General features: G+C 47.7%; 1 protein-coding gene across 1 annotated transcript in view; it reads right to left on the bottom strand.

Moving 5' to 3' along the window:
• Window positions 1–14206, bottom strand: part of dnah9 (dynein, axonemal, heavy chain 9) — a 779494-nt gene that overhangs the window by 718637 nt on the left and 46651 nt on the right. Inside the window, exon 6 of the mRNA XM_072483125.1 lies at window positions 12441–12674. Coding sequence (XP_072339226.1) covers window positions 12441–12674 — 234 coding nt within the window. The remainder of the gene's footprint in view (window positions 1–12440; window positions 12675–14206) is intronic.

The following is a 14206-nucleotide window of genomic DNA, read 5'->3' as shown; positions in this document are numbered from 1 at the left end:
CACACAAACACGGGGAGAATGTGCAAACTCCACACAGACAGTGACTCAGGCTGGGATCGAACCTGGGACCTCGGTGCCGTGAGGCAGCAGGGCTAACCCTCTGCGCCACCGTGCTGCCCTGACAAACGCACACACACACACTCTCCCCCCTCTCCCTCCTTCACACACACACATACACTCACACTCCCACCACTCTCTCCCTGACACAAACACACGCACATACACTCGCACTCTCATCTCTCTCTCTCACAAGCACACACACACAATCTCCTCTCTCTCCCTCACGTAAACACACAGACACACTCACACCTCTCTCTCACACACCAACACATTCATACAGATTCCCATCTTTTTCTCACGCACAAAGACACACACACTCCCACCTCTCCGTCTGATACACTGTTAAGAATTGGGGACAATTAAGATTAAAAAGCAAAATTGGGATAAAATAAAAGGGGAAATTGATAAGGGAAGCACTCTGAAGGAGGTTTTTATACGCGGATTAGCGTGCCAGTGAAAAAAGGAAGTGTTTACCTATGTGACTGGGGGAAAACAAGGCGTTATAGAATAGATAACCTCAAAGTGGAGAGTTAAGGAAATTAGCACTTTCTGCTAAAAAGCCAGGTCCACAGGGTGGACGGCACGGTAGCCTTGTGGATAGCACAATTGCTTCACAGCTCCAGGGTCCCAGGTTCGATTCCGGCTTGGGTCACTGTCTGTGCGGAGTCTGCACATCCTCCCCGTGTGTGCGTGGGTTTCCTCCGGGTGCTCCGGTTTCCTCCCACAGTCCAAAGATGTGCAGGTTAGGTGGATTGGCCATGATAAATTGCCCTTAGTGTCCAAAATTGCCAGTAGTGTTGGGTGGGGTTACTGGGTTATGGGGATAGGGTAGAGGTGTGGACCTCGGATAGGGTGCTCTTTCCAAGAGCCGGTGCAGACTCGATGGGCCGAATGGCCTCCTTCTGCACTGTAAATTCTATGAAAACATCAAAGGGAATGAATGATATATCCATAGCACAAAAACTTGAGGAAGGGGAACAGTAGAGTAAGCTACCATCACTGCCACACCCAGCCCCTGAAAACACGTTCATGCTAAGGGCAGCACGATAGCACAGTGTCCAGCACAGTTGCTTCACAGCTCCAGGGTCCCAGGTTTGATTCCGGCTTGGGTCACTGTCTGTGTGGAGTTTGCATGTTCTCCCCATGTGTGGGTGGGTTTCCTCCGGGAGCTCCGGTTTCCTCCCACAGTCCAAAGATGTGCAGGTTAGATGGATTGTCCATGATAAATTGCCCTTAGTGTCCAAAAAGGTTAGGTGGGGTTACTGAGTTACGGGAATAGGGTGGAGGTGTGGGCTTGAGTGGGGTGCTTGTTCCAAGGGCCAGTGCAGACTCGATGGGCTGAATGGCCTCCTTCTGCACTGTAAATTCTATGATTCTAAAAGGGAAGCTGGTTAAAATCCAAAACTCGACCCGAAGAAGATTACGCCTTTGCTGAAACTGAAGACAATTTTCCCAAAGTGGACAAATAACCTGTGCATGGTAATTATCTGCTGGATTTAGCTCATAGAGTCATATAATATAGGATGTTGTTTGGGAACAAGCGACATCTCAGAATTCAAGAAATGTAGGTAGTTGGGAACAAACGGGTGACTTCACGCAATACCATCAGTGTAGTTAAGTGTACTGTTGTACTGTATTATCGTCCTTCTTGTCATGTGTTTTTCTGTTAAGATAATAAATATTCTTTGTTAATTGATCACAAAACAACTGGACTATTACTTCCTGGCTTGCATATCTTTTCTCGCAGTATATGTTGAAAATATACTCCACTAAGAATTAGTGTTCCAAGTTACCCATTTTGGTTTTGGGATATCCTTGTATTTAACATTAGAGGGGTTCTTAAGACACACATACGCAAGGACTTCTGGTGACTGCATGTAGGTGGAGGTCGCACGTTAGGTGGCTCCTGTTCGAGCCTCTGATTTTCGGACTTTAATGGCCAGTTTTAGGGGCAGGTTTTGAATGAGCTGGTGCATGAAGGTATAAGGAAGGCAGGAGATGTCGAAGACTCAGAAGAAGGGCACTGGAAAGAAGGGGGCGAGCGAAAGTCTGCCGAAGGAGTTGGCGAGTCCGGCGGGAAGAAAGATGGCGGAGGTTGGATCGCTGGGTGTTGCTGCTCGCCTGTCAATGGAAACTCTGGCTAGAGTGATGACTGGAGAATTTGAGAGGCAGTTCACCAACCACATGGGGGTGATGCAGAGGGAAGATGATGGCTGCGATGAAGGAGTGGGTGGAGCTGGCGATTACCCCAGTGAAGGAGGCAGTGCCGAAGCAATCGGCCAAGGTACAGAAGCAAGGGGAGATGCTGAAGGGGGTGGAGGAGGTTCTGTTGCAGCACAGTGACCAGTTCACCTTGATGGGTGAAGATCTATAGAGGGTTTTGGAGGCCAACAAAGGGCTCAGAGCCAAGGTTGAGGACCTGGACAACAGGTCAAGGCAACAAAATCTATGGACCATATGCCTGTCTGAGGTAGTGGAGGACCCAAGGCCAACCGAGTACTTTGCAAAGATGCTGGCAGAGGTGTTGGGGGGGGGGGAAAGAACTCTCCCAGTATGAGCTGGACAGGGCACATCGGTCGCTCAGTCCGAAGCCGAAAGTGACAGAACCACCAAGGACAGTTATAGTTTGCTTCCATAATTTTCATGTTAAGGAGAAGGTCTGAGTTGGGCGAAGCAAGGCGAGAGGTGAAGTGGGAAGGCGTTGGTATTCGAATATACCAAGATTTGACGGTATAACAGGCAAGAGGTGAGGCTTAGAAAGAATTGGTGAGTCAGGTGTTTCACTCGGGATTTGATAGTAGGGCTCGGGGGATATCGGTTTTGGTGGGCAAGAGGGTGAGCTTTCAGATGGAGAAGGTGGTGGCAGACCAGGGGGCAGGTACATGGTAGTGATGGGGGTGTTAGAGGGGAGGTTGGTGGCATTGACTAGCGTATATAGCTCCAACTGGGGTGATGAGGGGTTTGTGAAGAGAGTGCTGGTTGCCATCCTGGATTTGGGCTGATAGTAGGGGGAATTGGAACATGATGCTGGAAACAAAGGTAGACAGGTCCCAGCCGCACTCACTGACCCAGTCGGGGTGCGGGGGTGGAGGGGGGTGCTGGGCTCATGAGGATGATGGGAGGAGTGGACCCGTGGAGGTTCTTGCGTCCAAAGGAACGTGAGTATTCGCTTTTCTCTGGTACACAAGGTGTACTCAAGGACTGATTTTTTTGTGGTGGAAAAGGCGCTACTGGCTGGGGTTCGGAGGTCGGAGTATTCAGCAATCATGCTTTCGGATCATGCTCCACATTGGATGGATGTGGTTTTGGAGAAGTGGTAGCCCAGATGCAGGGGTGAAAACAGACGTGGGGTAGTTAGAGGACCGGAGCTTCTGCATTAGCCCCAACCTCACACCTGAAATCGAGGCAGTCAGTGGTCTGGGAGGCTCTGAAGATGGTAGTGATGGGGGAGATGATCTCTACAGTGAGTTGGGAAGAGAGGGGGGAATGGCAAACACTGTTGGAGGAGATTTTGGAGGTGGATGCGAGGTATGCGGGGGACCTGGGGCTCCTGGACAAGACACAGAGGTTGCAGGGGTGGTTCGATCAATTGTCCACAGCGAAAGCTGTGTGTCAGTTGAGGAAGGCGAGGGGGGCCATCTTTGAGCATGGGGAGAAGTATGCTGGCCGGCCAGCTCCGGAGGGAGGCAGCAGAAGGGAGGTAGTTCGGGTATGGGATAGGACGGGGAAGTTGCTGTTGGCTCCAGAGCAGATTAATAAATTGGTTGAGGAATTTTATAGGGACCTGTATAGGTCGGAGCCCCGGAAGAGGAGCCAGGGATGAGGGAATTTCTGGATGGTCTGGAGTATCCTTGGCTGGGCAAGGAGAGTAGGGCAGGGCTGGAGGAACCGGTGGAGGAGCAGGAGGTAAAGGAGGCGATTGGGAGGATCCAGGCAGGGAAGGCAGCAGGGCCCAATGGGTTCCTGGTTGAATTTTAGAAGGTGTTTAAAGAAATGCTGGTGCCGTTGATGGTGGGAATGTTTGAGGATGCGATAGGTAGGGGTGTCTTGCTGCAAACGATGGAGCTGGCATCTATCTCATTGCTACTAAAGGAGGACACGGACCCGGTGGAGTGTGTGTTGTACAGGCCCTTATGTCTGCTGAATGTAGATGCCAAAATACTGGCAAAGGTGTTGGCGTCAAGGTTGGAAGGGTGTCTCCCGAAGGTGATTGGGGAGGACCAGACTGAGTTTGTGAAGGGAAGGCAGTTGTTCTCAAACGTGAGGAGGTTGCTGAATGTGGTCCTTTCTCCAGCAGAAGGAAGGGAGATGGAGGTGGTGGTGGCATGGGACACAGAGAAGGTGTTTGATTGAGTAGAGTGGGGTTATTTGATGGCAGTACTGGAATTGGGCTGAATTTTGTGGCATGGGTGCAGCTGTTGTGTAAGAAACCGGTGGCGAGTGTCCACACTAACAGCATGAATTCAGGGTATTTCACACTGCACCGGGGTATGAGGCAGGGATGTCCTGTGTCCCCCTTACTGTTTGCATTGGCTATAGAGCCCTTGGCCCTTGCGCTAAGGAGCTCAGGATTGTGGAAGGGGATAGTGAGGTGAGGGGGGGATGGAGCATAGGGTGTCCCTATATGCCGATGATCTGCCATTGTATGTTTCAGAACTGAGTGTGTTGGTGGGGAGTATAATGGAGCTGCTTCAGAGATTCAGTGCGTTTTTGGGGTGTAAATTGAATCTAAGAAAATGCAGGTATTTTATGGTCTCCCCACCGGGAGCGGGAGTGGGGTGGCTGCCACTCCGTTTGACAGCAACCCACTTTAAATATTTGGGGGTGCAGGTAGCCCGGGATTGGGCAAGGCTCCAGAAGTTTCATTTCACTATCTTGATGACGAAGGCGAAGGCCGATTTGACGAGGTGGGGCAACCGCCAGCTGTCATTGGCGGGCCGGATGCAGGCAGTAAAAATTAATGTTTTGCTGCATTCCCTGGGGGGGGGGGGGGGGGGCATTAGGTCTCGCAAACCTGCTGCATTGTTATTGGGCGGCGAATGCGGAGAGGATGCAGGACTGGAGCAAGGGAGGGGGTGCTCTGTGGGTAAACATGGAGGCTGGCTCTTGCAGGGGATTTGGGTTGCGTGCGCTGGCAATGGCGCCGCTCCCGATGGTCCCAGGAAAGTACTCGGTGTGTCCAGTGGCGGTGACCACACTGAAGGTGACAAGGAAGTTTAGGCAGCACTTTAAACTGGGATCGGGTCAGGGGGGATGCCGATCAGGGGAATCATGTATTCGAGCCTGGGAGGATGGATGCAAAGTTTCAGGGATGAGACAAGAGGAGAATTAAGGAAATTAAGGATTTGTTCTTTGGCGGGGGAGGGGGGGGGGGGGGAATTCGCGAGCTTAGCTGAGCTGGGAGAAATGTATGGGTTGGCGAAGGGGGACGGTTTAGGTACATGCAGGTGCAGAACTTTGCAAGGACCTTCCAGATGGTGTCAGCCTCCTTGTTGCTGGAGGCGGTGCTGTCAGCAGGGGGTGGGAGAGGGGGGTCTTCTTCACAATTTATGGGAGGATCCTGGAGGAGGATAGAGTGTCCATGGAGGTGATTAAGGTGAAGTGGGAGGAAGAGCTGGAGGTGGCGCTGGAAGAGAGACTGTGGTGTGAGGTGCTGAGGAGAGCGAATGCCTCGATTTCATGTGCGAGGTTGGGGCTGATACAGCTGAAGGTAGTGTACAGAACGTTCCTCACAAAATCAAGGATGAGCCGGCTGTTTGAGGGGGTGGAGGATGTCTGTGAGCTATGTGGGAGTGGCCCCGTGAATCATATTCATATGTTTTGGTCCTGCCCGAAGCTGGAAAAGTTTTGGAGGACGGTGTTCAGCACCATCTCGAGGGTCTTGCATGTTGATGTAGAGCCTGGTCCCCTAGAAGCCATATTCGGCGTGTCGAACGGCCCGAGCTGCAGGCATGAGCGGGGGCAGATATCTCAGCCTTCGCCTCACTGACCGTTCATAGGCGGGTCTTGTTGGAGGTCAGTCTCTCTGCCCTGTGCCTCAGTGTGGCGGGGGCACCTGCTGGAGTTTTTGACTCTGGAGAAGGTGAAGCTCGAACTGAAGGGAGTGAAGAAGGGGTTTGACAATAATTGGAGCCTGTTCATCATGCACTTTTGTGAGTTGGTTACCATTGACTGTTGGGGGGGGGGGCTTTAAAAAAAAAGCACAGATACACATTTATGCTCAGAACTTTATCACACACTCACAATGTCACCTTTCTCTTTCTCTTTGTTGCTCCCTGGCCACTTCCCCTCCCCTCCCTCCCTCTGTGACCATGTCCTTTCCCCCTCCTCATCATCCCTTGGTCTACTTTGCTGCGCTGTCCACTCTGCCATCCAGTCACCTTCACTCTCAGCCTTGTCTTGAACGTTCAATACCCACTTTGCTGCTGTTTCCAGCTCATCCTATCAGAGGCTGGCTTCTCATTGTATTGGTTGCTGATAGGCTGACAGGTGCGCGACCAGTAAGCAATGCAGTATGATAACCGCCTGCAATACACAAGCTGGAAGCACAAGTTTAGAGCAGTCGGACCTACCATGGAATCCCTGGATGAATCCTAATTAACCCTGGGGCTCCGCAGAACCCAGGGGGATTTTCTGTCTGTTCTAGTCAACAAGATCTTCCAGTCCCACTGACGGTGAACTGTTGTTATATTTACTTGCTATAAATATGGCGGTTAATAAGGTCGCCTTTGTTAATCCTAATTATGAGTATGCTTTCAGAGTCGCCAGGTATCTCTCGATACCGCCACAAGGTTCAACCGAATACCGATCAAAGAGCCAATACACCAGTTAGTTAGTTCAAAGTCAATACTACTTTATTTACTCACAGTATGATTTACTCCTTCACAATAACACTACAGGCTAAACTATATCTATCACTTATATATCTATACTTAACTTCGGGTGCCCACTTAGGTCAGAGGAACAATGGCCGTTGTTCGGATCTGAGGCTGTTGGGTTCGAAGAGGTAACAGGAGTACAGCTAAAGTCGTCCGTCTGGTAGCGAGCGTTGAACTTGAACTTACTTGCTTCTGGTGGTGCAGGTGGAAGGCTCTCTCCGCTTGAGAGTGAACCTTTGGCTATGGTTCCTTCTTATACTCGGAGGGGCCTTGCGTGCTTTTAGGCGGGCCTTAAACTTGGTCCCAATTAATTGGGCAGCTTCTTGATCACTGCCATCGATCTGAGCCAATAAAGGGGTGGGTGCCTTGATGGCTGGGCGTGTCCTAAGTGGCCGTTGGCCTTGCTTTGTTTGTATCTTCTTGCTGGGGTAGTGGCGCCGGACTGCCTGGGACAGGATCGGCTACCTGAGCACTAGTTCTTTGTTTCCCGGAGATGGGACATCAATATGTAAATCGGCCCGGAGTTTCGGTTCCGTCTACAGTCTGTCTTCCAAATATACATTCAGGCTCTGTGCCTGCTTGTTTCTTTGCATTGTCCATTTTTCCCTGTATGCTCTGCGAGTGTCCATTTTATATACTGTAAGTGGCCATCCCGGATGGCTACAGAACCCCCACCACAGGTTTCCATGGGGTGGGGGTGGATTCAATGGGAAATCCCATTGACAGCGGCAGGACCAGAAGGTCCCACCGTTGGCCAACTGCGGGCCGCCCCACCACCGAGAAACATGATATGGGGGGGCGTGGAAAACCTCCCCACACCCCTATACACGCTGCCTTCGGGATTTTATAGAATCACAGAAAGGTGCACCTCAGAAAGTGGCCTTCCAGCCCATCATGCCTCTGCTGCCTCTTAAAATCCCAATTCTCCTTCTCTTTCCCCAAAGTCCTGTAAATATTTTTCTTCCAAGTAATTCTCCAATCCTCTTTTCAATATTACATTGAATTTGATTCGACCACCTTTTTCCAGAGTGTGCCCCATATCACACAACAACTCGCAATGTAAACAATCGTCCCCTTATGTCACTTCTGGCACTTTTGCCAATCACCTTTAATCTGTGTCCTCCAGTTGTCCGTACTCGCACTGGAAATATTTATCCTTATTTATTCCTTCAAAACTCTTCATGACTTTGAACACCTCTATCAAATCACTTCACCTGCTTTGCTCTAAGGAAAACAATCCCAGTCTCACCACATAACTCGCAACCATATTACCAGAGTTGTATAATTCTTCTAAATTACCCCTGAAATTACCCCTGTGCACCCAAATCCAGGTAATTAATATACAGCAAAAAAAAACAATGGCCCTATACTGGGCCCTGTGGAGCACCATAGCATACCTCTCTCCAGTCTGAATAAAAACTGTTCCCCGTGGCAGGAATTCTCTGGCCGTTGGGGTTCTCTTTAACCGCTGTCGGCACACCCCCACCCGCCGGTTTCCTGGTGGCTTCAATGGGAAATCCCATGGACAAGTGGCTGAAAGAGAAAATCCCGCTGCCTGCGAACGATGCGCCACAGAGAAGCACGCATCTGGGGAAACGGAGAATCTCGCTCCATTTCTCTTTTTGATACAGTCTTGAGATATGAGCACTCTTACCAAGGCCAATATTTACAGCCAGTCCCCAAGCCCCCCTCTTGAAGGCAACTGAATTGCTTCCTCTGCTAGTTCAGGGGCAGTTAAGAATCAAACACATTTTTCTGGGTCTGGAGTTAGACGCAGGCCAGATCTGGAAATAACTGTGGATTTTCTTCCTGAAATGATGTTAGTGATCCAGATAAATTTTACAACTATCTGGTAGTTCAGTGGTCAACTTTACTTTTTTTCTTAATTTACAGCTCCCCATTATTTACTTTTTTTTCCAATTAAGGGGCAATTTAGCGTGGCCTATCCACCTAAGCTGCACATCTTTGGGTTGTGGGGTGAAACCCACCCAGACATGGGGGGAATGTGCAAACTACACACGGACAGTGACCCAGGGCCGGAATTCGAACCCGGGTCCTCAGTGTTGCAGTCCCAGTGCTAACCACTGTGCAATATGCCGCCCTCATGGCCAACTTTACTGAGACGAGTTCTTTATTCCTGATTTTTATTTTGTTAACTGAAAGTAAATTCTCCAACAGCCAAGGTGGGACTCATATCTCTGGATCCAACCATCAAAGTTACTTGTAAAATAACTTCAAGATTGACACGTCAATTTTGTATCCACTGTCACTTTAATCATAATGTGGGCAGCACGGCAGCACAGTGGGTAGCACTGTTGCTTCACAGCTCCAGGATCCCAGGTTCGATTCCCGGCTTGGGTCACTGTCTGTGCGGAGTCTATACGTTCTCCCCGTATCTGCGTGTGTTTCCTCCGGGTGCTCCGGTTTCCTCCCACAGGCCAAAGATGTGCAGGCTAGGTGGATTGTCCATGATAAATTGCCCTTAGTGTCCATAAAGGTGAGGTGGGGTTACTGGTTTACGGGGATAGGGTGGAGGCGTGGGCTTAAATAGGGATGCTCTTTCCAAGAGCCGGTGCAGACTCGATGGACCGAATGGCCTCCTTCTGCACTGTAAATTCTATGATGATTCTACGATATCAGCTTTAATTTTAACATACCTATTATGTGAACTGCTTTTATCCTTTCGTGGATGGGGGACCACTGACAAGGACAGGATTCTTTGCCCATCCCGAATTGACCTTCAACTGAGTGCCTTACTCGGCCATTTCAACCACATTGCTGTTGTACTGGAGTCATCTGTAAGCCAGGCCAGGTTGGGTAAGGACGGCACAATTCCTTTGCCAAACAGCAGTGTTGAATTGGTTGGGTTTTTAAACAATACTTGATCTCCATTTCTGATGACTAACTTTCAATTTGAGATGTATTAATTGAATTTAAATTCCACCATGCTATGTGGTATTTGAACCCATGTTCCCAGAGTGTCACGCTGGGCCTCCAGATTAGGTGGCACATTGGCTAGCACTGCTGCCTCACAACAGCAGGGACCTCGTACAGTTCCAGTCTTGGATGGCCGTTTGTGTGGAGTTTGCATGTTCTCCCCGTGTCTAAGTGGGTTTCCTCCAGGTGCTCCGGTTTCCTCCAACAGTCCAAAGATGTGCAGGTTAGATAGATTGGCCATGTTAAAATTGTCCCTTAGTATCCAAAGATCTGCAGGTTAGCTTGGGGTTATGGAGTTATGAAGATAGGGCAGGGGAGTGGGCCTAGGCAAAGTGCTCTTTCGGAGGCTCGGTGCAGACCCGATGGTCTGAATGGCCTCCTTCTGCTCTGGAGGAATTCTAAGAATTCTATGAATTACTTGGGAAGTAACATTACCACTGCGCTACCATCTCCCCTCCTTGTAGAGCATATTCATTGATGTTCAACACTTGACAGTTGGGGGAGTAGTGCTTCTGGGACATAGGTGGAACCATGCAAAGAAATGACTCAAACAAAATGGAGTGCAATATTATATGAACAAAAATATGTTTCCTTTAAAGATTGTGAGGGCAGGAAAACTGGCAGGATATTTGTTTGCACTCTCCAAACAGACTCAGTGAAGAAGTCACTTTCAATTACATTAGATCGACTCAGTATTCATGCACAGTGTAGATAAAGAGGCAAAACACAGGTTTATTCTACTAAAAGAAAATATGGACCAATGGGGCAAATTCTAGATTCATACATAACAAAGAAATAGAGAAGGCTCTTTGATGCACAGCATTAATTCAGAGGTGGGCAACAGAGGTTTTTTTGCCACATGAAAGATTAAGCCCGAACAGCATATTTCCACTCCAGCTTGACACTGTCCACTGGGTCTCACTCATCATCATTAGCATTCCTCCTGCTTTTTAGAACAACAGTGAGAGAGTGTTTGCAATATTTAATACTGACTAACGAAGACAGACTCACAACTCAGACTCAGGAGAGGGCATGATTCAACTCTTATCAAGAAAAACTGAGAAGACTGGAAATGGCTTGGACTGCAAGTCGAACTTGAGGATAGCAATAGCAATGAAAAAGCCTCAAGCATGACCAAAGATTTTGAAATGCCCCCTTTTACCAGAAAATTAAACGCAGTAATCATGAATTAATATCTGCTTATAGGAAATTTACATTGTTTTGAATCAACCCATTGTGGCATTATACAAATGTACAGCATGTGAAGAGTTAATGTTATGTTAAGCCTAGCCACCAGAGGGAGCTAAGGAACAGTACTATAAATTTACTCTTAAACTAGGGGGAGGAGATTAGACTGGAGCTGATGAAAATAAGATTCATGGTGTATTGCAGAGTTAGTTAAGATATGATAGTTATAATTAGTAGATATAGTGTTAGTGAGTGAGTGTAGTTTAATTCTTACATGTGTGTTTGCTATTCAGAATAAGTGTGAAACTCAAATTTAGTAGTGTTAATAAAATTAGTTTAGTTCTTCAAAAGGGCTTTGTGTATCTTTGTGTCTTCCATCCTGGAAATCCCTCACAAAGATCACCACACCGATAACTCAAAAGGTGTCCAAAGGAATTAATTATACCTTGGCACTGACATTCAACAATGGTAGAAAATAGAAATTGAATTTCACCAATGAGAGTCACTATCCCTGTTTATAATATTGATTATAGACTATTTCAGAAGAGAAAATCTTTCTATTAAGAGTGTGGCTGGATTTTTAAGTATAAATGGAGATAGAGATGACAAAATATACAATGGGAAGCAGGCTGCTTTGTTATGTACCCATCGGAATATTTGTGGAATGCACTTCAATGGATTGGAATAATGGATGCTCTAAAATTATATTGATATTCTGGAATTTCATTCAATTACTTTCAAGGCTCATAGGAAAATATTGCTGCAGTTGCTGGATTTTAAATAAATTGCCTAGGCACATGGTCCAGTGGAAGGTCAGGGCTGATGACCAATTCCTTTCTTAAAATGTATTTATTTAATAAATTTAGAGCACCCAATTATGTTTTCCAGTTAAGGGGCAATTTAGCGTGGCCAATCCACCTAACCTGCACATCTTTTGGTTGTGGGGGTGAGACCCACGCAGACACAGGGAGAATGTGCAAACTCCACACGGACAGTGACCCGGGGCCGGGAACGAACTGAGTCCTCAGCACTGTGAGGCAGCAGTGCTAACTAATGCGCCCCATTGATGACCAATTTCAATCCCTTCTTGTTAGCTTCCACATGTTTCATGTTCTGCAGTAAGTACCTTGGAGAATTAATAAGATGAAAGAAGTGGTAATATTTTTGGATTCTGCTACCTCCATCACTTAGCAGATCTGAGTCAGATTCAGATCATCAACCTATGCGGAACAGCAAATTTAAATAGTGGCGTCTAAAATTGATAACCTGAAACTTCACAAGTACCTAGATTCCACACTGACGTAAGGGATACATTTGTAAGAATAATTTTATACTGGGTTCAAAAGCACATCATCGCCCCATTGTTGTAATCCTTACCTCGATCTGCTCAAGTCTGCTGAGGTAGCAATTCATGCGGGCAAAGATCAGGAGAGAATTAAAGTCCCACTCTTTCACGCTTTCACCTTCTTTGCAGTACCTCTGCAGATTCCCTCGCTTTTCTTCAAAAGTTTCTTTGAAAAGGCAGAAGGTGTCAACAGAGTCCCGTAACTTGCTCAAGCTTTCCTCCACTTCGCCTTTCAGGATGTCCTCTGGGTTGAGATATATACGAGACTGCAACATGCAAAAATGGCACAGGTACAATGATGAGGCACAAGGAGCTCTCAAGAATGTTGCAGTCCATTATAGAAGTCAAATTGGCTGGAATGGGCAGGGGCTCTGGGGATGTTGTGTATTGCAGCACGAGTGCTCAATCTCGATTATGACATGAAAACTAATGGTTCAGTCCCCACTTGGCTCAGTTGCACAACCTCACCAGCATTCGCAGAAGACTGTGCAGCATCTTGTACCAAAGAAATGAGAACAATCAGAAGGAACTGTAAGACTCAGATGGTACCAGAAGCTACTGCAAGGGCACGGCAAAATATTGGACAAAGCTATGGCTCACAAACCATGCTGAGCTGAACAAGCTGATAACAAGGCAATGAAAAGTAAATATTAATTTACTCACAAATACATTATTAAGAGTCTCATTTAAGGAAGAAAATCTAGTATTTATTGAACATCTTTCACAGCCTCGAGACATCCCAAAGCACTTTAAAAAGAAGAAAGTGATTTTTGAAGTGTAGTCACGATTATCATTTAAAAAAATTCTGTCATGGGATGTGGGCGTCGCTGGCAAAGCCAACGTTTGTTGCCCATCCCTAATTGCCCTTGAACTGCGTGGTTCGCTAGGCCATTTCAGAGGGCAGTTACGAGTCACCCACTTTGCTGTGGGTCTGGAGTCATATGTAGGCCAGACCGGGTAAGGGTGGCAGATTTCCTTCCCTAAAGGGACATTAGTGAGCCAGATGGGTTTTTACAACAATCAATGATAGCTATCATGGTCACCATTACTGAGACAAGCTTTTCAATTCCCAATTTTATTAATTGAATATAAATTCCACCAGCTCCCATGTTGGGATTTAAATCCATGTCACCAAAGCATTAGCCAAAACACTAACGATCTGGAAGAAGGAACTGAGGGCACTGTTGCTAAGTTTCCAGATGATATAAAGATATGGGGCTGGATTCTCCGTCCCGCCGTGCCAGATTTCTGGTTCAGCACGTCGACGGGATGATCCGTTACACCGGCTGGTCAATCGGGTATCCCATTGTGTGGCAGCACACGCCCCGAGTTGCTGGCAAAATGTAGCATCCCAACAGCGGAGAATCCTGCCCATGCAGAGGGATAGGTAGTATTGAGGAAGCAGGGGTCTGAAGAAGGACTTGAACAGGCTAGGAGAGTCAGCAAAGAAGTGGCAGAGGAATATAATGGCTGGATTCTCCGTCAGCGAGATCCTCTGCTTGATCGACAGCGCACTCACGCCCGCAGATTTCCCGACGGCGTGGGGGTGCCCACAATGGGAAACCCAATTGGCCGGCTGCCGGGACAGAGGATCCTACGGCCAGTGGGGGCGCCAGAGAATCCCACCAAATGTGGAAAAGTATGAGATTATGCACTTTGGTAGGAAGAATGGAGGCACAGACTATTTTCTAAATGGGGAAATGCTTAGGAAATCAGAAGCACAAAGTGACTCAGGAGTCCGAGTTCAAGATTCTCTTAAGGTTAACGTGCAGGTTCAGTCAGCAGTTAGGAAGGCAAA

The sequence above is a fragment of the Scyliorhinus torazame genome, chromosome 18, assembly GCF_047496885.1.
Source record: "Scyliorhinus torazame isolate Kashiwa2021f chromosome 18, sScyTor2.1, whole genome shotgun sequence".
Taxonomy (NCBI): Eukaryota; Metazoa; Chordata; class Chondrichthyes; order Carcharhiniformes; family Scyliorhinidae; genus Scyliorhinus; species Scyliorhinus torazame.
This window is presented reverse-complemented; position numbering and strand designations above follow the sequence as displayed.